General features: G+C 33.7%; 1 protein-coding gene across 3 annotated transcripts in view; it reads left to right on the top strand.

The window, feature by feature from the left end:
• The window catches only part of ADGRL3 (adhesion G protein-coupled receptor L3), an 868,510-nt gene that overhangs the window by 769,893 nt on the left and 74,721 nt on the right, over positions 1-23,896 (top strand). For all 3 annotated transcript variants that reach the window (XM_025386284.1, XM_025386285.1, XM_025386286.1), the window contains 3 exons: positions 2,980-3,200; positions 16,473-16,539; positions 18,342-18,433. In XM_025386284.1, coding sequence (XP_025242069.1) covers positions 2,980-3,200; positions 16,473-16,539; positions 18,342-18,433 — 380 coding nt within the window. The remainder of the gene's footprint in view (positions 1-2,979; positions 3,201-16,472; positions 16,540-18,341; positions 18,434-23,896) is intronic.

Below are 23,896 nucleotides of genomic sequence, written 5' to 3'. Positions count from 1 at the left end.
CTTCCTTCCTTCCTTCCTTCCTTCCTTCCTTCCTTCCTTCCTTCCTTTCTCTCTCTGTCTCTTTCTTTCTTTCTTTTCTTTCTTTCTTTCATTTTTCTTTCTTTTCTTTTTTGACACAAAGTCTCACTCTGTCACTCAAGCCGGAGTGCAGTGGTATGATCCTGGCTCACTGCAATCTCCACCTCCCAGGCTCAAGCGATCCTCCCACCACAGCCTCTGGAGTAGCTGGGACTACAGGCATTTGCCACCACGCCCAGCTAATTTTTTGTATTTTTAGTAGACAGGGTTTGACCATGTTGTTCAAGCTGATCTCAAAATCCTGGACTCAATCGACCCACCTGTCTCAGCCTCCCAAAGTGCTGGGATTACAGATGTGAAGCACCATGCCTGGACTTGGCTTCTCTCAAATTGTCATATATATTTGAATTTCCTCCTTGCATTTTTGTGACTTGATAGCTTATTTCTTTTTAGTGCTAAATAGTATCTCATTGTCTGATGAGATATTACTTCCAAGATGTCAGTTATGCTTTTGTCAATTACAAAGATAGCTGCTATAAACATTTGTATGCAGGTTTTTGTGTGGACCTGTTTTTAACTCCTTTGGGTGAAACCAGGGAGCACAATTTGTGGATCACATGGTAAGAGTATATTTAGCTTTAAAGAAACTGACAAATTGTCTTCCAAAGTGGCTGTACCATTTTGTGTTCCCATTAGCAATGAAGGAGATGTACATTTCTTCAGAAATTATTTCATAAACTTGTTTTTCTAAGGAACTACATATTGTCATTTTTTTTTCTTTTGTTTTAACCACAGGGCTCAATATTGAGGAAACTTTGGTAAAATTATTTAGAAAATGAAAGAATATCTTTTTTTCCAATTAATAGAATAATGTTTTAAAGTTTGTAATATGCCTTAAAAATAGCCAATATTATATTAAAATCTGCAGGTCTAAAATAAGTTTTTCTAATTGATGTATTTTGGAAAATAGTACAACCTGCAAATCATTTTTAGTATATGTAAACTCTTCCCAATTTTTGTTTGGCACTTTATATTTGGATGAGTTCTGGTCATGTCTTTAAGTGCTAACCTTACACGTTATTGCACCCTACATTTACTCGTATCAAGGAAAGGAGGAAGAGAAAAAGGGAAAGAAAAGAAAAAAAAAGAACAGCACTAGTCAACTGTTGGTAAAACCAAACAGAAAATGTAAATAATAGACAGTATCTTAATATTACACAGACTTTATGCCCACTTATAATTTTTGTGAGCCAGTTTCAGTTTACTTAAGATTTATGCACATGATACAAGTTTTTTATCATGAGTAAAATTGCAAATGAGCAGAAAAGTTTCATTTTGTAGAAGACTTTTGAGCATAATAAATAGTTCGCTTACTTAATGCTGTTTTCTGGTATGTGTCCATATGTATGGAGTACTTTACAATAAAAATGCAGTTGGATTCATGTTTGTGATTACACATTCATGATTAATGACTGTAAAGGGTACAATTATGGTGATTATATTTTTAATTGGGTATCATATACTAATGTGACAGCTTTCCCCATAAATGCATACCTATGAATAAGCAATCAAAGTACACATTTCTTTCCCCAAAAAAGTAAAGCCTTATGATAACAAAAATTAATAGTTGAAGTTCCAACTCAAAAAAAGCAAGAAATGGAAAATTGTGTTATTTTCCAAGAATATATCATTTTATTCTCTTGTTAGCTTGCAATTCAAATGCTGTGTGATTTCTTTTCATTTAGAAACCTTATTCTTATTTTTGTTTCCTGATGTTACATATGGTATGAAAAACTTCGCCAAATATTGCAGACTACACAAAACTCATTTCTAACAAGTAATATAGAGAACAATGATTGATATGAAAAACATGGGTAGAGTGCAGCTCAGCAAAACTTGTCTTTACTCTCCTTGCTAGCGAGGTGTCCTTTTCTGCACTCCACGTAGTGTTTAGGACCAGCTTTCTTTCTAGCTCCTCAGATGTAAGACTTCCTGATCTCTCCTTCATTGTCATCTTTGTAACCCAAAATTTCACCTGCCCTTTTGTCTCATTTCATAGAGATTATACTCCCCAATGAATTTCTATTACTCTGATAACTTCTGTAAGTTTGTTGCCCTTTTCCAGTAGCAGTTATAGATTTTAATCAGGGCTTCCTATAAGGAACAAGAACTCAAAGAAATGAGAATTCAGGAACTGACATAAGGGTAAGAAATTGATAGTTGGTCAGCTGAAAATTGTAGTACTTTAGAAAATATACAAAAATGAGAACTGGCTGCCTTTTTTGACGAAGCTTGTCTAAACCAATATTTAGTACAATAACAAAAAAATCAAAGAAAGAAAGCAGTTTGGGAACATTTAAGTAGATCCATTTTTATTCGTGTTCACCATGAATTTTCCACCACCACCTTAAATCCTTTTTGATACCAGGCAGGGAGAAATAAACAATTACTAATAAATTTCATCATGAAACAAACAAACAGTAATAATCTCATCATGAAAAGACTGCAACTAACTACACTATTTAATTTTCCTCTTAGTTTTAATGTTTCTCTTTCATTGACTATTGAAGAACTTACTCGGTTAGTATGTTCTAACTCTAACTCTAACTCATGAATATGGCCAAGAGAAAAAATTCTTAAAATCTATTTTAAAATATTTATGCTCATCTCTCAGGAATAGTTATTCATAGACTCTTATTAGAATTTTTCCTAAGTATATTTTTTTATTCTGATGATATGCTATCATCCATAAGCCATTATTAATGTTAAAGGCCGTTTTCAAAGGTAGATTATATTTAAGTATGTTAGTTTTAATATCTGTGTTTTAAGAATCTTCCCTAGATGATTATTTTGCAGACCTATTGTAATGCAGTTTCGGTAAATATTTAATTTGGTTTTATGGCAGTTGACCAGTATCCCATGTGGTAGTGATTTGACTAAATCATTTATTCCTTTTCCTAGATTGCCTGTGCTGTTTTCGCTGCCCTCTTACATTTCTTCTTCTTGGCTGCCTTCACTTGGATGTTCCTGGAGGGGGTGCAGCTTTATATCATGCTGGTGGAGGTTTTTGAGAGTGAACATTCACGTAGGAAATACTTTTATCTGGTCGGCTATGGGATGCCTGCACTCATTGTGGCTGTGTCAGCTGCAGTAGACTACAGGAGTTATGGAACAGATAAAGTGTAAGTTTATTGTTTTCTTTCTGTTTAAATCTAGGTGAAATAAAAGTGTTGGATTTTCTTGGAAGCTAAGGTCTTTATATTACCTCACAGCAATAAATGAAGAAACTGAGCAGCAAATGTGTATAATTCAATCCATGGTTATACTTTGGTTACGATGTAAAAAGAAAAAGATACCTTGAGACTTACCACGATGCTGTTTTAAAACAGTATAATTTTTCCACATCCACATCATAACCTTGTGTAATTAGGAAGAGATCATAATTTTATTTTTCTTCAGAACATTAAGACATTAGTCAAAGGAAGAACTAGCTGTATGAAGAGCTGTGTGCTAGTATAGGATCGTGCAGTCCCTGACATTGCTGGCTTCTCTTCTTCCTGACAGGTCAGTTCAAGTCACTGGAAAGCCTTTTTATGTCATCAACAGAAAGAGTATAGGAGCAGGGGCAGCCTGTGTTTTTTCCCCTTTTTTCCTGGGTAGACGTTGATGTAGAGTGATGAATTTTGCTTTCAACATAGCTTTAAATTGCTAAGACATACCTATCAAGATGTGAAGCATATTAGCATGGAGTTCAGAGAAAAATATGTTTGTAATCTACATGCATATAACAGTTGAGATCTCCAGAGTAAATCAAAGTTTTATGAGAAGATTAGAAAGTAAACCAAGATAGACCTCTGATGAATAATCATATTTAGAACATAGCCTCAGGAGAAAAATTACAAGTAGAGAAAAAGAAGAGGTAAGCAGAGGCTTAGAAAGATTACCATGAGGTTCAGATTCAAGGCAAGGGAGAAGAAAGTCTCAAGATGGTGTTTCAAAACACCATCAGTGACCAGACACAGTGGTGCATGTCTATAAGGCTACTTAGGATGCTGAGGCAGGGGAATCGCCTGAGCCCAGCCTTTGAGATTACAGAGAACTGTGACCATGCCACCTTACTCCAGCCTGGATGACAGAGTGAGAACTCATCTCTAAGAAGCAAAACAAAACTAAAACAAAAAACCACCATCAGTGGTGTTTTATGTCAAAATTAACTTAAGTAAAAAACAAAAACAAAAACAAAAACCATTTGACCTCTAAAACAAGTCTTTTTTTTTTTTTAAGAGGCGGGGTCTCTATGTTGCCTGGGCTGCTGGATCTTCTGGGCTCAAGTGATCCACCTGCCTCAGCCTCCCAAGTAGTGCAACAGCCATTTTTGCAAAGTACTGGAAGCAGAAGTCAAATTGGGAGGTGTGAAGAGATAAGTCAGTAGTAATAGTGTTATGTACACCTGGAAGTAAGTTGATTGAAAAATAGTGAAAATATTAACTTATGTGATAATCATGAAGGAAGATTTTAAATATGAAGTCTTAAGCATATCTAGGGTGAGAAGAATCAAATTAATAGGAGGAGATTCGTAGAGAGAAAATTCCTTATGGTACATATGGGCCAAATAAAAGCTAAAAGTCTTGGGGGTTAGAATGACACAAGACTCAACACAAGATTAGGAAACTCTTGATTTATTAATAAAAGTGGTCTTAGAATTTGCAAAGTCCATGGCACTAATTTTACAGGTGAGAAAATAAAATACTAGATTAATTAATTGCATTGCCTGTGGTTATAGAGTTAGTTGGTAGCAGATGTGAGATAAACCAAGTCAGGTTATTTCAAATAAACTAGGAATTTTTTTTTTTTTTTGAAACTGTAAAATGACCTCACTTTTTTGAGGTGAGTGTGAAGAAAAGGACAGGCAAGGTACATTTTGAAGCAGAGGAACTTTTCCATCAAGTAAAAGATGCTGATTTCTATTGAGTGAATAGGTGAGGTCACGTCAAGAGAACGGATTTGAAAAGCTTTGAAATGAAGACTATGGAAAATGTGCTAAGGAGCCAATTAGATATTAATAAAAAGATTTTCAAGCAGCAGTGAAGGCTCAGATGAGGTTAGATAACTTCAATTTGTACAGAAGTTAATAAGCCAAATTTCATGACTTTCCACCGGCAATCAGCAGTCTGAACATGCTGGCAGTAAAACAGCTTGCTTCTCAGAAGTGAGGATTCATAAAAAGGGAACGACAAGAAGAGGACGCCAGAATTATTGGGAGCATAGTTAAAACAGCATATGTGAACTATGCTATTTTAGGCACCAACACTACAATTAAAAGAAGACTTATTCACGTTGAGTCTTTGTCTTGAGTACAGTGACAGGCTGTATAAAACCATTTGTCTAGTCTTTGTCTTGAGTACACTGACAGGCTGTATAAAACTATTTGTCTAAATATGCCAATAACTATTATTTTTTTAATCTCACCTTTGTGAATTGTAATCAAGTCTGTGATTTTTTTCTGTTGATTCCAGTGACATCTGTGATACAGACTAGGATTAGCAAAAAAAAACACAAAAAACAAACAAACAAAACACATTATCTGAGGTTGTCCCTAAAGATATCTTAGGGGAGGGGTGTTAGATTGATATAGATTTATTTGTTTTTTTAAATAATATCTTTGATATATTCATATAACAAAATTCAGTCTTTTAAAGCATACACTTCAGTTGTTTTTAGGATGTTCATGGTATTATGTACGCATCACTATTGTCTAATTTTAGAATATTTTCATCGAAACAAAAAAGAAAGCCCCTAGCAGTCATTTCACCTAGATCATGGGACTTTACATTTTTCTCAATGCATTTTCTACCACGAAATTGAGTAATATAGTTATCTGTGACCTTATAGTATTTCAAATATTGTTGCTAAGTAGCTCCATTTTGCTCTCTTGAAGTTCCAAATTATATTTTTCTTTTACATTATTTTTTTTCTCCTTAGGTATTTGGAAATTGTCCTGTTACTGAACTCATTCAATTTGTTTGGTTTGTGTTTTAGTCATTTACTTTGAGACAGATGTCATTTTTTGGATAGTAGAAATCTATCTTTTCTTAGAATCAATAATATGTAGTCTCTTGTGACTTTGTTAAAGCTTTGGCCATCATTGCTTTAATTTCCTGCACCATAACTGGAAGCTCTCATTTACTGACATTATTACTGTGTGAGACTAGGGGCTAATTTATTTCCCAGGCACTGATTTAAAACAAGCCTTAATAACAGTTCAGTTTTGCAATTATCACTTTTTCCAACACAAAGAGAAGCAAAACAGATATAGAGAAAAGGGAGGGTAGATGGAAAATAAAGAGGAAAAGATAGAGAAAATTTCATTATTTCAATTATTTCACAGGCAGGCATAACACATTTTAGTGTCTTGTTGTACATTTTAAATAAATTGTCCACAGAGAAGCCTTCAGAATACATGTAAAAAATGTTTAACTTCTACTTTTTCGGAATTCACGCAGTCCAACATCTATACAGTGCTGTTTTGCCCACTGAAGAAGCAGATACTGAAAAGAGAACCAGTACTGAGCCATGGTGTTTACTTGAAAAGTTGAAGTGAACCAGATTGTTTCCATCGGGGTTTAATCAAGGCATCGCAATGAAAATATAAGCCATTAATTTTTATGCAACTCAAAGGATTTCTGTATATAGAATTATATATCTTGTTTCTTATCATCGAGACTGTCTTTGTTCCAGTTTCTCCTGCTGTTGTGCATTGCTTTTATTTTGTTTTGTTTTTGAGACGGAGTTTCACTCTTGTTGCCCAGGCTGGAGTGTAATGGCACGATGTTGGCTCACCACAACTTCTGCCTCCCGGGTTCAAGCGATTCTCCTGACTCAGCCTCCGGAGTAGCCGAGTAGCTGGGATTACAGTCATGCACCACCATGCCTGGCTAATTTTGTATTTTTTAAGTAGAGATGGGGTTTCTCCATGTTTTTCAGGCTGATCTCGAACTCCCAACCTCAGATGATCCGCCAGGCTTGGCCTGCCAAAGTGCTAGGATTACAGGTGTGAGCTACCATGCCCGGCCTGCTTTTATTTTATTTAATATGACATTTCCCACTCCCTGCTCACCACGTGCATCTTTTTTTCACACATCTCTGCTGTCTCAAGTTTGTTTGTTTGCAGTGTCACCTTCCTATGTACTACACTGATTTTTCCAAGTATGAAAATGTATAGTCCACAGCCTATAATACAGTGGAACTAGCCAGAAATCAGAGAAATATTGTTAACTATTTTCTTTAAATTATTATTAAGCTCAATACAGTAAAATTGTATGTCTTGGAAATCTTTTTTACTTGTTTTTGCAACTTCATGATTCTTAAGTTTTTATTCTTCAGTCTTGCCCACTTAGATTACATCTAGAATAAAACCATTGAATGTCTATTATAATAATTCAGATAATAGACATATCTCCCTTTTCTCTCCTCTTAATGTATTTGTTTATTATACTGACAATGAGGCTTTATTTCTGAAACCTTTAATATAATAATAATACCTTACATTTCTAAAATATAGAGAATTATATTAATGGTAGGAGATAAAATCAGAGATAAAATTGTTTCGTAGGTTAAATAAATGCTATTTTTACAGATATGGAGATAAATATCATATTCCATCTGGCTGATGGATTTTGACGTTTTTCTATGAAATGTTGTTAGGGCTATTGAATTTATTATTTTATATAAAACACATACACACAAAGCATACAAATCTGATTCTGAGAAGTTGCTTAATTTGCCATCAATTTGCAGTGCTTGTAAGGAGCCATTATTTGTTTAACAAAACCTTTTTATCTGTACTGACATTATATTCAAGAATGTACTTAGAATAACATCTGGTTAAAATAATTAGATATTTTAAAAATCCATTTTAAAAAACAATAATCTTAAAAAAAAAAAAAAAAAAAAACTCTGCTAGTAGACCACAGGTATAAATTGCACTGTTAATAATGGGCATTTATTTTCATTTACCTCTTTCTTATATCTTTTTATGTCTCTCATACTGTTATTCATATGGATATTCAGTGGGATGACATCAATATGATACTGTCAGAAGAAAACTATAGCGAAGGCTGGCATTGACTTAACAATAATTCAAATGGGACAGATTTGGAAATTCAGTGCTAAATACTTTGGTTTTATGACCTGAAACTAATCACTTCATTTAAACTTTAATTATTCCAATATTACCAAAGCATGCAAACTGTTTGAACAGTAAATTTTTATTTAAAGAAAAAATCACATTGATAGTTTATAGCATTTTCCACTCAATCTCATGTATGGAAAAGCAGTGGTTACCATCATGAGTGGATTGGAAGAAGGAACTAGAAGTGGGTACCAGGAAGAGGGAGAGAGGACACTGGGAAGGGGTTAAGCCCAGAGAATTGTCTAGGAGAGAAAATCTGGGCTAAAAAATTGTTGAGTGGTTTCTAAATATGTGGATGAAGTCATGAACATTTATAATCGATCAGAATATTCTTGAGTACTAGAAGAATAGCCAAGCTGTTAAAAATAATTGAAATCAAATTTTATGATCTGAAAATTGCTGTAAATTATCTATTAAATTTTACATTTGTCTTTCCAGCTCATTAGTTTAAGAGTATCTCTAAAAGGGGTAATCTCTCCTCTGTTAGTTAAAAGACCCCAGACTTCCTTATTTTCACTTCATCATCTAACCAGCATAATCATGTAGGTAGAAAAGTGATTATAGATTTTTTAAAGATATCAGATTAGAGTATTATTCAAGAAAGAGATTAGTTAAGGAACATTGAACTCGATGGTACCTGCAAGTTATATGCATAGATTTATTTAATTACCTTGTTCACAATTCCTTAGCATTTCAAATTCATAGAAAATCATATTTTCACTTAAGGAGTATTTTTCTAAGCAATGATTATATGATGTTATAAAATGTTCTTATAACATTTTGTTGACGTAAAGCATCTGCCTTGCTGTAATATTATCACCAGGTGTGTTTGACTATAGCTTGGCCAGTAGGAAATAGTACAGATAATGGAGAAGTATTTGTTATTGACATATGAAGGTCGTCATTCAATATGTCTACAGGGAGTACATGTATATGTTTATATACTATTTTATTCAAGGCCAAGAGCATTTTATGTGTATGTGTAGTAAATGCTGAAGGGTTATTGTGTCATCATTTTATCATCCAGAAAGCCAATGATTGATTGAACATATAAAATTATCATCATATATACAAGAATTCTGGGTTGAGCATAATTTTTTTCTATTAAGAAGTTATCCATACTAGAATTATGTCAGAGATCATCAGGACCACTGTACTGTTATTTTTAAAATGCAATGAAATGCTAGACTTAAAATTGAATATTGGACCTGAGTTCTTATTGGAATCAAAGAAGTATAACAACTTCCACAGCTATCATTAGACATCTAGAGCATCATGTATAATATAGCATGACTTTATTGATTAGGATGGCTACATTAAAAAGTACGTAGTGACAAACATTGTTGAAGATGTGGAAAATCAGAACCCTCATGTATTGCTGATGGGAGTGTCAAATGATGTAGCTAGCTACTTCAGAAAATCGTTCCACAGATTTTCAAAATGTTAAACATAGTTTTGATCCAGCAATTCCACTCCTAAGTATTTATCAAAAACTAAAAAATAAAAACTAAGGACCACGTTAAAACTTGTATACAAGAGTTTATAGCAGCATTATTTATGTTAGCCAAAACATGGGAATAACCAATGTCCATCAACTGATGCAAAGATAAAATGTGAAATACCTAAATGAGTATTTTTTGGCAATAAAAATGAAGTATTAACACATGCCATAAAATACATAAACCTTAAAATTATTATGTTAGGTGATTAAAGCCAGTTATAAAAGACTATATATTATATGTTCGCATATATATAAAATGTCCAGAATAGGCAAATCTTTAAAGACAGAAAATATAGTCGTTGCTAAAATTGGGGAGAGGGTGGATGGGTCATTGTAGGGCAGTGGGAGGTCAAAAATGGGGAGTGACTTTTGGTGGGTACAGAGTTTCATTTTGGTAAAATGAAAATGTAAAATTAGATTTGCTGATGGGTTCACAACTCTTAAATATACTAAAAACCTTGGAGTTATACTCTGTTAAATAAATGATTTATGATATATAAATCATATTGCAGTGAAGCTGTTTAATAATACTAAAAGTTTCACTAACATCGAGATGACCTTATATTTAGAAAGATCTGATATTTTGACTTGAGAACTGTTTCAGTAATCTGTGCATTATATACAGCATATACATTTCTCACCTACTCATTGAGAATTTTAAATTATCAACCAAGCTACACCTTTAGTTGTTTTATAATTTATATCTTTATTCTCTGGAGAAACATCTAACAGCCACAGTGAGTTTGGAGTCAGGTAGACTAGAACAAAATTCAGTCTCAACTACTTATTATCTATGTGTCTGTGTGTATTTACCCGAGTATCACATTCCTAATCCATAAATGGGAGTTGTTGTAAGTACCTTGCAAGACTCTTCCAACGTTTGAAACTCTGTGTGTGTGTGTGTGTGTGTGTGTGTATTTATGAATCAGAGTATATACATAAAGTGTATATTTGTATGTAAACAGTATGTATATATGTAAAGCATATGCTAGACATCTATGACTAGCATAGATAAGTATTTATTAAATTAGAACTTTTATTATTACTGGTACTATTATTTGGCTGATACAAATGAAGAAATACAGACATGATCAGCAACATTGTTTTTAATTATAAAATAGATTGTATTAAAAAGCAACCATTCACTAGAGTAGTGATTACAATTCTTGGTTTTTTTGTTTGTTTGTTTGTTTGTTGTTTTTTGACCTTTCAGGTTCAGAGGTACATGTGAAGGTTTATGATATAGGTAAACGTGTGTCACAGGGGCTTCTTGTACACAATTCTTATGATATCATCTTAAGATGAGACCATGGCAATCACTCAACATTTAGTAGTATTAATAAATTATAATAGTTATAATTCTTACCTTTATAGTCCATCATAGAATGTAGTATGCATTTTACCAAAAAAAAATGAAATTCTTTTAAAAACTATAACATGTTGAGGAAATAAAGACAACACAATCTATTTTTGATATATTAGAGGTAGTGTTTAATTCTAAGATCCAAAACTGTTGCAGAACCTCAAATGCTAGTCTTGACCACCACTGATTTCACTGCATCCCTGTATCACTCCACCAACCTTTTTTTAAAATTCATGCACTTGCTTGCAAAGTATTTCAATATTAGATGTATGAATGTGCTGTGATGAAAATGGCATTAAAAAATCCCTAACAATCGTATTATGCAATAAACTGAGGACCAGATTTATTATACTTGATATATATATCTGTCCCTTTTTTCTCTTCTTGTCCTTCTTTCTTGTCCAGTTTATTCCTTTCTTATTCTCTCAATCTTGCCAGATATATATATGTAAATATAATATGAATATTATATTTACATATTATATTTTTATAAAAATATATTTATAATACATCAATACATAAATATATATAATATTACATATAAATATATATATTACAAATATAACAATGTCAGCAAATATTACAGAGAAAAAGATATTATATAATTAAAAATTCTCATAAACAACTTGCTATGATTAAGCCTTGTGAATTTCATCATCTAATAGTAACCAACGATTGTTTACTGGTTACATTTAATACTCATCAAGAATAATTCAGTCTGTGATTTAGCATCCTGTAGAAAGTGAAACAAACATATTGCTAATTTACATTGCCCCAAAAAACTTTGGTTAATATTTCGAACTAGAGTAATTCACAAGGACAAAGACTACTTATTCTTGTGGGTTAACACTAGTCCTTTAGAGTTTTGAAATCAATAAACTTGTATAATTCAGTAAGACTTCATCATGTAGCTAACAATATATGTTACTTTTATTATTTGAAAAAAATTATACTACAAAATGAATTTCAACAACATATTTATATTAGATAAATGAAAAGGAGGTCAAGTCAAGGTTTGTGGTATATGACAAGTGTTTCTTTGAATTATAGGATATATCTAGTATCAAAAGGTTTTTACTATGGCCTCAAATAAACATGAGTGTGGTCAGAATGCACCTGCTTTCTCAAGTCTCTTATGTCTTTTGTTACAGTACTTTTATAAACATAATGTATAGATGATATACAATGATTGAATTTCATTTATAAAAAATAAATTGCCATATCTTAAAAATTAAATGTGAATGTCCAATCCAAATTACTAATTTCAAAAATTAAATGTTGCTAGATAGATAAAGGCAATTTTCAGATAAATTGTATTCTTCAATAGCGGGTCTATCTTACCATTCACAAGCTGGACTTCAGTGTGTTTAGTGTGATAAATTGTTCTTCTAGCTTTGTCTCACCTTAAACAGTGTTTTTACCTTGTATCTAAATGTCATTGAATGGTCAGACTTATAACTCTGAGGTAGGATATAGGTGCTCAGGCATGTATACATACACCTCATGTAATATTCTTCTCCACCTTAAAGGCTGAGTGAAGTGTTTTAACATAGACACAGTGAACTGGGACAGGAATCATGCAAATTTTTAAGGTACTTAATAGGAAGAGGAGGAAATACAGAAGGCTTTGAGAAAGCCAGCATGTGGCCAGAAACAACAGCAGGTGTGGCCATATGGCAATCAAATTAGAAAAGGGATTCTTGCCACACAGCCTTCCAGAAAAGAGTAAAGCCCCAGCAGCCCTCATGGAGGGATGATTTGTTAAGTACATTTTACTTATTTTATATTGCCTCTTTCACTGTTCAGTTCCGAATGAAATGTAAATCCATTTTGCCAAACTGATATAAAAATGTTTCTTAAAGAATAAAAATAATCATTTTGAAATGCCCTTTTACATTTAGAAAATCTCACTATGCTGAAAGCATATTTCCAAATAAAGCGTTAGCTAAGCTGAGATCATTGTCAAAAAAGCAAAGTTTTGCAAGGCTATAATTTAATGATGCTATTTTACTTTATTGAAACATTTGGTAAGATTATTTAATATTTTAAAATTCCCTTAGTCCAAGACAACTGTTAATAATATAAAGGTATTTGTTTAAGATTCCTTAACTTGTAAAATAATCTTCTATAGAAGATTGTGAAGCACATTTTCCTATTAAAAATTTTTCTGAAAACGTGTTTTAGTTCTCAGATTAGCTTTCAAAAACTTGTTTGACCTACAAAATAACTAGAGTTATATTATTAAGTCATTCTTAAAACGTATTATTACTATTGTATCATGTTGCTATAATTTCAGCAGCATTCATGGGCTGCAGTTGTGTGTGTGTGTGTTTGTGTGTGTGTGTGTCTGATCTAGTCTGGGAAAATGTCCATGTTTGGTCTCGTCCTTCATTGTTTTTTTGTTTTTGTTTTTGTTTTGAGATGAAGTCTTGTTTTGTTGCCCTGACTGGAATGCGATGGCACGATCTTGGCTCACTGCAACCTCTGCCCCCAGATTCCAGAGATTCTCCTGCCTCTGCCTCCCAATTAGCTGGGATTACAGGCACCACACCTGGCTAATTTTTGTATTTTTAGTAGAGATGGGGTTTCACTATGTAGGCCAGGCTGGTCTCGAACTCCTGACCTCAAGTGATCTGCCCACCTCGGCCTCCCAAAGTGTTGGGATTAGGAGCCTGAGCCACGTGCCCAGCCTCCTTCATTGTTTTTACCCTGAGGGAAAAAAGGATATTTGTTCAGAACTCAGACCTTTGAAAATCTTCCTTCCCCAAGAGTTTCTTTTTTCTCTCTCTCTCTCTTCCCCCGTCTGTCGCTCTCTCTTTTTCTCTCTCTATCATACACACATACACCCTCTGTCTCTCTCTTTTATTACGTTGATGACAAGCTAGCCTATAATCAGAATGAAGACAATGTTCATATTTCAACCTTGAATTCTCTGGTTTGTTTCTGCTTATATTTAGCACTACACTTCTATTTCATATGACCAAGTTTTTTGAACACCACCACCACAAAAGGGTAGCTAATTATCCAAACAAACCAGTGGTGTTTAAACATTGATTGCTTCACTAATAGCATTTTTTCAAACAGGATTATTGTGTTTATTTTGAATATAGAAATTATCTTGTCTACATAAAAAATGGGAACTTGTAGTCAGTTTCTTTTTAGAGTGCCTATTCTACTTCTACTGAAATTAGTTTACATGTATTTAACTTAATAGAAGAAGGCCAGACTTCGTTTTCCGTTTTTGTTTTGTTTTTGTTTGAGATGGAGCCTCACTCTATTGGCAGACTGGAGTACAGTGCCGGGTTCATGACTCACCAGAGCCTGACCTCCTGGGCCCAAGCCATCCTTCCACTTCAGCCTCCCGAGTAGTTGGGACCACAGGCATGCATCACGATCCCCAGCTAATATTTTTTTTCTTTGTAGAGATGAGATCTCACTGTATTGCCCAGGCTGGTCTTGAACTCCTGGGCTCAAGCGATCCTCTTGCCTTGGCCTCCCAAAGTCCTGGGATAACAGGGGTGAGCCACTGTGCTCACCCCTTCATTGTTTTAAAATGGGCTTTTTGTAGGCAATCTGTTTTGGTTCAAGACTTATTTTTTTTTTTTTTTTGACTTAAAAATCTAGCTCTTAAAATAAGTTTACAAGTTATAGCAAAGTAAAGGAAGCCAAAAACCATAATAAACATCATTGCCTCCATTACTCAGATGTTAAAACTGTTAGCATTTTAGTGTATTTGCTAACAGTAATTACTAACCTAAAACATATGGCTAAAGCCCATTTTGTTCACTTCTAGTGCTCTCTATTCTTATGTGAGAGGCAACCACTAACATGAGTTTGGTGATTTTTTTTTTCTTCCCATTAAATAAAATAACATATATATATATCCATCAAAAATGTATTGTGTGTAGTTTTTAATGTCTGTGTGTGTGTATTTAACATGTATATATACACACTATATTATATATACATTTGATATAGTTTAGATTCTGTACCTTACTTTTTTACTCAACTTTTTTTTTTTTTTTTTTTTTTTTTTGAGTCAGGGTCTCACTCTGTCACCCAGACTGGAGCACAGGGCTGTGATTTCAGCTCACTGAAGTCTCAACCACCCAGGTTTAGGTGATCCTACCACCTGAGCCTCCTGAGTAGCTGCGACTACAGGGACACACCACCATGCCTAGCTAATTTTTGCAGACACAAGGTTTTGCCATGTTGCCTAGGCTGGTCTCAAACTACTGGGCTCTAGTGAACCGCCCTCCGTGGCCTCCCAAAGTGCTGGTATTACGGATGTGAGACACCACACCCAGCCCCCAACTTTGTTTGTTTTTTTATTTATCCTATTGACATATGTAGATCTACTTCCTCCTTTTTAACTGTTTTATAACATTTCATCATATGAATAGAAAATATTGTATTTATTCATTCCTTTTTTGATAGGCATTTCTAATTTCCCTTCTTGATAGTTTTTCTGTTATTCCATTATTACTTAGGTTTAAGTAACTTTTATAATCACAGAAATATTTGAGTACTTAGGATTTGCATGTTTATATTATATAGCAAACCAGTCTTGAATATTTACCACTGGAGTTATTTTCTTCTTATGCCTCAACTATAGCAAAATGGCAAATAATTCAAGATATTATTTTTAACATCAAATGTAATTTGTTCAAAATTTACATTAATCTTTCTCATAACTAGTCACTTCCATTTTGTCTTCCTGTCATCCTGAAGAATGAAAATGTAATTTCCCAGAGGTTTTAAGAATTGGGGGAGTATTAAATGTAGCTGAAATTAAGTGATTAATAATTTACTTCCGGGTCATGAATCAACTTCATGGGATGCTAAGGATCATTTGCAACCCCAGAAGAATGAGCAGTAACAATGCACTTTTTCAGACTCCAGAAATCTCAAAGGTTGGCTGCCCAACCTAATTAAACTTCAATCTTCTGATACCAAATTTATTTCTTCTTTGTACTGCATTTCCTCAGATCTTCTTGACAAGAAAATGTCACTTTGCCTGACAGCTGATAGACAGGTTATGTAGCACCATAATTGAAGAGAAAAGGATAGCTTAAAGCTCCTCGATTTAATGGCTACGTGTATGGCTTTTTCTTTCTCTCTTTTTTTTTTAAGTTTCTATGACAGACACAAAAGGTCTGAGCAAATAGGCCCAGTGCCATTTTTTCCTGCTTCCTCCAGGGGTAATTATCTTACTCCATCAATAGTGCTGTCAGAAATTGAGCACATAATTCAGCATTTAAATGAACAAGCAATGTAATATTTCCTGTCTCCCAGTGGAATGCTTTGCAACTCACATTCTTCTCTGTCACTTGCTCACTCTTGATGTATGTCCCATACCCAGTCCTTGAATGCCTTCTCTCCCTTGTGTTTCATTGCAGATGTTGGCTCCGACTTGACACCTACTTCATTTGGAGTTTTATAGGACCAGCAACCTTGATAATTATGGTAAGAATTCCTAATTAACTGTGTGTTTCCCAGCTCAAGATATAAAACTTTCACTATCCCAGTTCTGACTGTCTTTAATTTACAGAGGTTAATTTGGGGAAAGCATGTACTTATTTGACCCAACATAATTCAAGCAATTAAACACTCGTTATAGTCTATTTTATGTTGTAAAATAGTTAATCAAAACTGGTGGGAAAGAAAATATGCATTTGCAAAAGCTTATGGAGCTACTCAAGGGTCCAATCCAACATAATCCATTTGGTTTCATAGATAGTTGAACAGGGATAACTCTAAGGTTGACAACAGTGTATTTCCATTATTTTTCTTTTGGATAATTTGAATTGGGAACTGATATAACTTAGAAAGGTGGGAAAATACCTGACTGTTCCTATCAGCTTTGTTTTTTAAATGAATCTTGAAAACTTTAAAATTTAAAAGCAAAACTTTAACACTTTACTTGAGAATGGCACAATCGCATTAGGCATACATTCTGGAATCATGCTTCCTTTTCTGTTTTTAGATCCATAATATTCTGATTTCAAAAATGGATTAACTTAATTTAGGTAAAACTGTTAGTAGAATTGCTTATATACTTACCATTTTAAAAATACAAATTTGCTATCCATTTTGTGAATAAAATGTTAGCCTACTGACTTTGGATAAATATAGGTCTCCAGTTTCTTATCTGAAATCTTTGGGACAAGATGTATTTTGGAATCAAAGTTTTCAGACTTTGGAAAGATAATATGGTACATACACTGCATAATATACAATAACCCTATTGAGGAATAGGCAGTTACCCAAAATCAAATACATCAATAAATACTCACAGTAGAGACTAGGCAGCAGTCTGTAATCAAATACAATATTTCAACAGAGAAAAAAAAAAAAAAGGAAAAGTAAGAGCAAATAGTGGAAAGACCATGGACAGCCTTATGTCAATTCAAATTAGGTTTTCCCACCACATAGATTTACTTCATGTTAGGCTTTTTGGTCACTGAATGGATTTTTTAAAATAACTTTCATTTTGCAGACTTTTTGGATTTGGGGATGATTGATAAAGTGTTGCGAACATGTATTTTTGACAGAATTTCAGGAGCGCCTTTATTGCCAAGTTGTGGAATATATAAATTAATCAAGTGGTAAAGGGCAACTCACTATGTGGTTTTTGTACAGTTTACCTGTGTGTGATATATGAAGTCTACATCAGAGCTTTCTGTTTTTCTGTTTTGTTTTGTTTTAAATTTTATGCTTTCTGTGTTTCCAGTGACATGGCAATACCACGGGTGGTTCCCTTTACTTTAGTCCTAGTTTATTGTAGCATCAGAATTTAACCAACATTTTATAATCCTTTTGAACTAGCTACACAAAAATATATTGATTTTAGTATTTGCATTTTTGTAATACAGTATTTGAAAATGTGTCACTAAACAATAAATTTAGATAAATGTTCAGAGTGTAGAAATAGTAACACACCTAAAAAAGTATTGTTTTTGTTTTGACATACACTAGACTTTGAATTGTTTCACAATTTCCACAGCATCATTCCAGCTGATGCTGATTTTGTATTTGTGTGATTTGGCATAGCAGGCATAATAGTGCTTTGTAACTCAGTAGTATCCCAATTGTCAAAGCTGGCTTCTTGCCTTTACTAAAACACTAGGCAGTCATCTATGATCCAATTCCTCTAAAAGTGTACTGAGACCTAATTTCCCAGAACAACTCATCTGTTACAGAGAATAGATTTGTTTTTTTTTTTCCTACTCCAATTATGCTACATAACACTACCTTTTGCATTCCAGCTTAATGTAATCTTCCTTGGGATTGCTTTATATAAAATGTTTCATCATACTGCTATACTGAAACCTGAATCAGGCTGTCTTGATAACATCAAGTAAGTGATTTTTATTTTTGTTTTCTATAGGTTGCCTTACATTTATACTACAAACTGTCCTTTCTATTATACCAAAATCTTACGACAAAAAGATAAAGAATTTGCTGAATAAGATTATTGATTGACTATCAAAGTGACTTGATCTGCCTGAAAATAAGTATAATAAAGTTCTGTTTTCAAAGATACTTTTTCTCCTAAATTCTAATTTGGAACATGATCAGTTTTAAATATATATATATTCATTTTGTCCTGAAAACAAACACAACATTTCCATTTAGGACAGATTATTCTGTTTTTTTGTTTCTTTTTTTTTTTTTTTTTTCTTTTTTGAGATGAAGTTTCCCTCTTGTTGCCCAGGCTGGAGTGCAATGGCACGATCTCAACTCACTGCAACCTCCTCCTCCCAGATTCAAGGGATTCTTCTGCCTCAGCCTCCCAAGTAGCTGGGACCACAGGCTCCCGCCACCACGCCCAGCTAATTTTTTGTATTTTTAGTAGAGACAGGATTTCACCATTTTGGCCAGACTGGTCACAAACTCCTGACCTCAGATGATCCACCTGCCTCGGCCTCCCAAAGTGCTGGAATTACAGGCGTGAGCCCCCATGCCTGGCCAGGTTATTGTTTCTTAGAGCAATTACCACATCACTTCCTCACACTCCTCTCACTCCAGAGCAATGTGATGAGAGCCAGATGATGGTACCTACAAGTACCAAAAGGGGAATTTTACATCACAGAAGAGGAACCCTGGAATTATGAATCTGGGCATTTATATAAGAGCTGTTACATGGCTGCCATCTTCTGAGAGAAATAAAGAAACCTTCCTAATGTAAACAGATACTTTGTAATATAAAAATATGGCTCTACGTTTTACCTCCCCTTGAAATATTAACGCTTAACCTTCTGGGAGCCAAAATTAAATCTCTCCAGAAGTCTTTATCTATTTAATCATCTCTCAAGTTTGAAAGTTTGTTCTTTATCCCAAGATCTACTTTTATATGTTCAGGAAGTTCTGCCATGCAGAAATATGAAAACATTCACATTACTTTTCAACAGTAGTAGTACTTTATGTGGGCAAAAAAAAGTAGCTGATTTACATTTTCTGAAAAGAAGAATAGTTGCAATCCTTGATATAACAAAAAAAATATTGTTTCTTTGGAATGTATCATATTTTAGAAAGATAGTAATATTTAAATACATATTAGTTATTAAGATATGATATATTGAATTGCATTTTCATATAATTTGCTTATGCTAGTGTTATATTTGTTAAATGCTTTTATTTAAATGAATGTATTTTCAGAAGTTTCATGAGGTAATGTGTGACTTTTCTGTGCTATTGACATTCTCCTTGAACTACCTCAGATAGCAATTATGTCACCCATTTTCCATCTTTCTACATTCAATGCCTGACAGTTCCTGGCCCATAGTAGACCCTCAATGAATGTTTACAGAATAAAGTAATATATTAAAGACTTTAGTGCCTAAGGTGTATTGACATTAAGTAGTTAATTTTGTTGAAGGAATTATTTATCTACATTAAATAAAAAGGATAACCAAGGAATTAGAAAAATTAAAACATAGTGGTGCAAAATAGAAATTATCTACAATGAGTGATAGCCTTTTGTAATTCTCAATATTACTTAGTTGAGCTAGTAGTCATCATATTGTTTAATTATGTACAATTAAACTGTCCTTCTGAAGTACAGTGTTGGTTTCTTAGACTATTTGTTCTGATGAAATTGAATTTGGCATATATTCAATTTAGGCACATAAAATATATTTATCATATTGTACTTTTACCCACTTTAGCACAAATTACATCTTTGTACCTACTTTGTAGTATAAAGTAAAACACAAGTAACACTTTATTTATTATTTATATTATATATTTAAATACTAGCAGAAATAAGGGAATAAGACTTTAACATTTATGTAACACTAGGTTATAAATTGGCAAAAAGGATCATTCTTTGTCCTATATTTCAAGTATACTTTTTAGGTAATTGTTTTTTTCTTTTTAACTTTTTTGTCTAATTCAACAAAAGGTAAAGCCTTTGCTTAATTTTAACTTTATGATTTGTATTTAGTACTGTCACATATTTTAAAAATCAATTTGTTTGAATAATGTTCATATGTATTTTTTTACATAATGTGGATGAATTTTTATGATATTACTGTTTGGAAAAATAACTGAACATGAAAAAATCAATAATTATATTTAGTGGCATTGGTAGCATCAAGTTTTATATTACAAAGCAAATAAAGCCTTAAATGAAAATATCTTAAATTCAATTATGTCTAAACTGCCTTCTGGATTATATTCTTTGGAAAGTGCTTAATCTTCCTGAGTCTTCCTCTCTTTGAAATGGGTATAATAATGAAATATACCTGACCATTAAACGGGCAGAAGAACATAAACCTTTGATGATGCTTTTTAAAAAATTTAGTAAATGAAGGAGAGAAATTGGGTAGTTGTTAGAAGGGGTATAGAGGATGGCTTTTTTTTTCTTTGTTTTTATTTTTATTTATTTATTTATTGTTTCAAGAGGTAGAGTCTCGCTCTGTTGCCCAGTTTGAAGTGCAGTAGTGCCATCAAAGCCCACTGTAGCCTAAACCTCCTGGGCTCAAGATATCCTCCCACCTCAGCATCCCTAGTAGCTGGAACCAGAGGCATGCACCATCATGCCTGGCTAATTTTGTTGTTGTTGTTGTTGTTGTTGTTGTTTAATAGTGATGGGGTTTCATGATGTTACCCAGGCTGGTCTCGAACTCCTGGCTTCAAGCTATCCTTCTGCCTGAGCCTCCCAAAGTGCTGGGATTACAGGCATGAGCCACTACACCTGGCCTAGGATGGTTTTAAGTTGAAGGAATTATGAATATGGATATATTGATGGAAAAGAACCAGTGATAAAGAAATTAAGAATATAGGAAAGGAGAATTACTGTTATAGTTGTGATGTGAGGTTGTGTAGAGAATGTGATCCAGGATAGTGGTAGAGCAATTCCTCTACATTGGATTTCAGGAAGGACATTTGTCCAGTAAGCTAAAAGAAACCAGGCAGGAGGATCCGTTTCCACTGAGACTGAATGGAATAAATAATGATAGGTGTGATGCAGATATGTTGGTGGAACTGGGGTAGCGCAGTGAATTGAGGGATTTCTGCGTAGTCTCCTCAGTGAGTTAGGAAAGATAGTTTTTGGCAGGATAACGGGACATGTTGAAGAAAAACAACGAGAAAGATATCTCCAGAAAATATCCCTTAATCTTTTCCAGAATCTGAAGAAAATTTCATTTTATTTAAAATACATTATATTAACTGTTTAAGAAGTGGTTGTAAAGAAATCAGCAGGGCATAATTTATAAGGAAAAAAGGAGTTAAGAAGAGTAATAATGATGTTGAACATTAACTAAAACTGAAAATCTGGCTTTTTTTCTTTTTTTTAAACAAGAATAAAGCTCTGTATAATATGTATTCAAAATGGTATAGGAAATGTGAAAGTGTTCGCTTTAAAGATATAAGCATCATTTATGCGGAAAACTTTTTTTAGTATATTGGGGAAAGCATAAAAGTTAATGTTTACTTGTATTTTTCAAAAATTTTTGTAAAATGGTGAACAAGACAGGTCCCCTTGTTCAATGTATTAAGAATAAAAAATCACCACGTAAGGCCCTTTGGAAGTCACTGTCTTTCTAAAACAAGTCATTCATTCAGTTACCAAGTATTCGTTGCTTTGATTATACACGTTCTTTCACACATATATCTCCTTTATCTAAAATGTGTTTGCTTCTCCCCATATTCACTGGCACTGTTTTCTTTAAGCCACTATCATCTTCAGAATCACTGCAGTGGTCTCCTAACTTCTCTACCCACATCAATTCTTGCCCCTGCCTTCACCAGACAGATCTCTTGAAAAACTTAAAGCCATTCATACAACACTCTGGGGTAAAACTCTTCAAAAAGAGCCCATTACTCTGAACTAAAGGTCAGACTTCCTGCCAAGGCCCATTAAACCTCCCTGATCTAGTTGCCCTTTTCTTTCTTCAGCTTCATTTTATGCATTTTGGCCCTCTGGCCATTCTAGATATGCTCTCTTTTGCCTCAGATCTTACCTCTGTTGTTTCTCTACTGACTTTCATTTCCCTAACACTATGACTGGCTGACTCCTATTTATCCTAATTAATTGAATTATTATTGTATTATCTTAAAAATTAACTTTTTTAAATTCTAAATTTACTGCAAGTCATCATAGAAAACCCCTTTTGATGTTAATAGAGAACATTTAATTAGTTGGCTTGTTACTATATTAATGAATTCTCTAGAAAAAATAATAAAAAATAGAGTGAGGTAATATAGGTAATATGATTACAGGGGAACTGAGGTATGCCAATTCTTGGATTTAACTAAAAAAGTAATTAAAATTAAATAATACTTGTCTGTATTATTTGCTGCTTGCTTACTTGTCCTTTGTCTCTTTTTCATTCAAATAGGTAATTATAGTTAGAGGAAAGAATTCCAATCATTTGAATATTCTCATTGAGTTTCTGACAGGTCAAAATCAATGCTTACAATTATCATAGCAAAACTCTAACCTAATTAAAAAATAGTATATGTAAATATGAATAAAACTATTATTGAATTGTTACCAGCACAAAATTAACTTACAGTATGGCTGACGTACTATGACATGTGAAACTTTAATTTGTGAGGAGACTTTAGAACTCTCTTGACATTTACCTTCAAAATAAAAATGGGGCCGGGCGCGGTGGCTCAAGCCTGTAATCCCAGCACTTTGGGAGGCTGAGACGGGCGGATCACGAGGTCAGGAGATCGAGACCATCCTGGCTAACACGTTGAAACCCCGTCTCTACTAAAAAAATACAAAAAATTGTCCGGGCCTGATGGCGGGCGCCTGTAGTCCCAGCTACTCAGGAGGCTGAGGCAGGAGAATGGCGTGAACCCGGGAGGCGGAGCTTGCAGTGAGCCGAGATCGTGCCACTGCACTCCAGCCTGGGCAACAGAGTGAGACGACTCCTAAAAAAAATAAAATAAAATAAAATAAAAATGGATAGTTTCTCTAATCACCCATTTCTGTTATTGAAAAATATTAACAACTGTATTTCAAAATAATTTGTTTAATAACATCTCAAGTTATTTTGAAGAAAAAATGAAATAGTGGCCGTTTTAAGACGTAGGAAAGAACATTGGTGCCTAAATGAAGGGAACACAGAATCTACCAGGCTTTGCTTTTCTGTATCTGTCCCTTTGCCCCTTCTCATCAACGGACTTCTGCATGAAGACTTAGGATTTCACCGGGTCATGTTTTCTGATTTCTAGTCTCTCTCCTTAGGTTTTATATGAGTGATAGGTTGGCAAAGACTCTGTCAGATGGTTTAAACAAGTATTTGTTTAAAGATATAACTTTTACTTTCCTTTCTTCTTCCCTAGTCCTAACTGTCAAGGA

The sequence above is a fragment of the Theropithecus gelada genome, chromosome 5 (assembly GCF_003255815.1).
Source record: "Theropithecus gelada isolate Dixy chromosome 5, Tgel_1.0, whole genome shotgun sequence".
Taxonomy (NCBI): domain Eukaryota; kingdom Metazoa; phylum Chordata; class Mammalia; order Primates; family Cercopithecidae; genus Theropithecus; species Theropithecus gelada.
The sequence above is the reverse complement of the archived record's forward strand: the minus strand, read 5'-3'. Positions and strand labels throughout refer to the sequence as shown.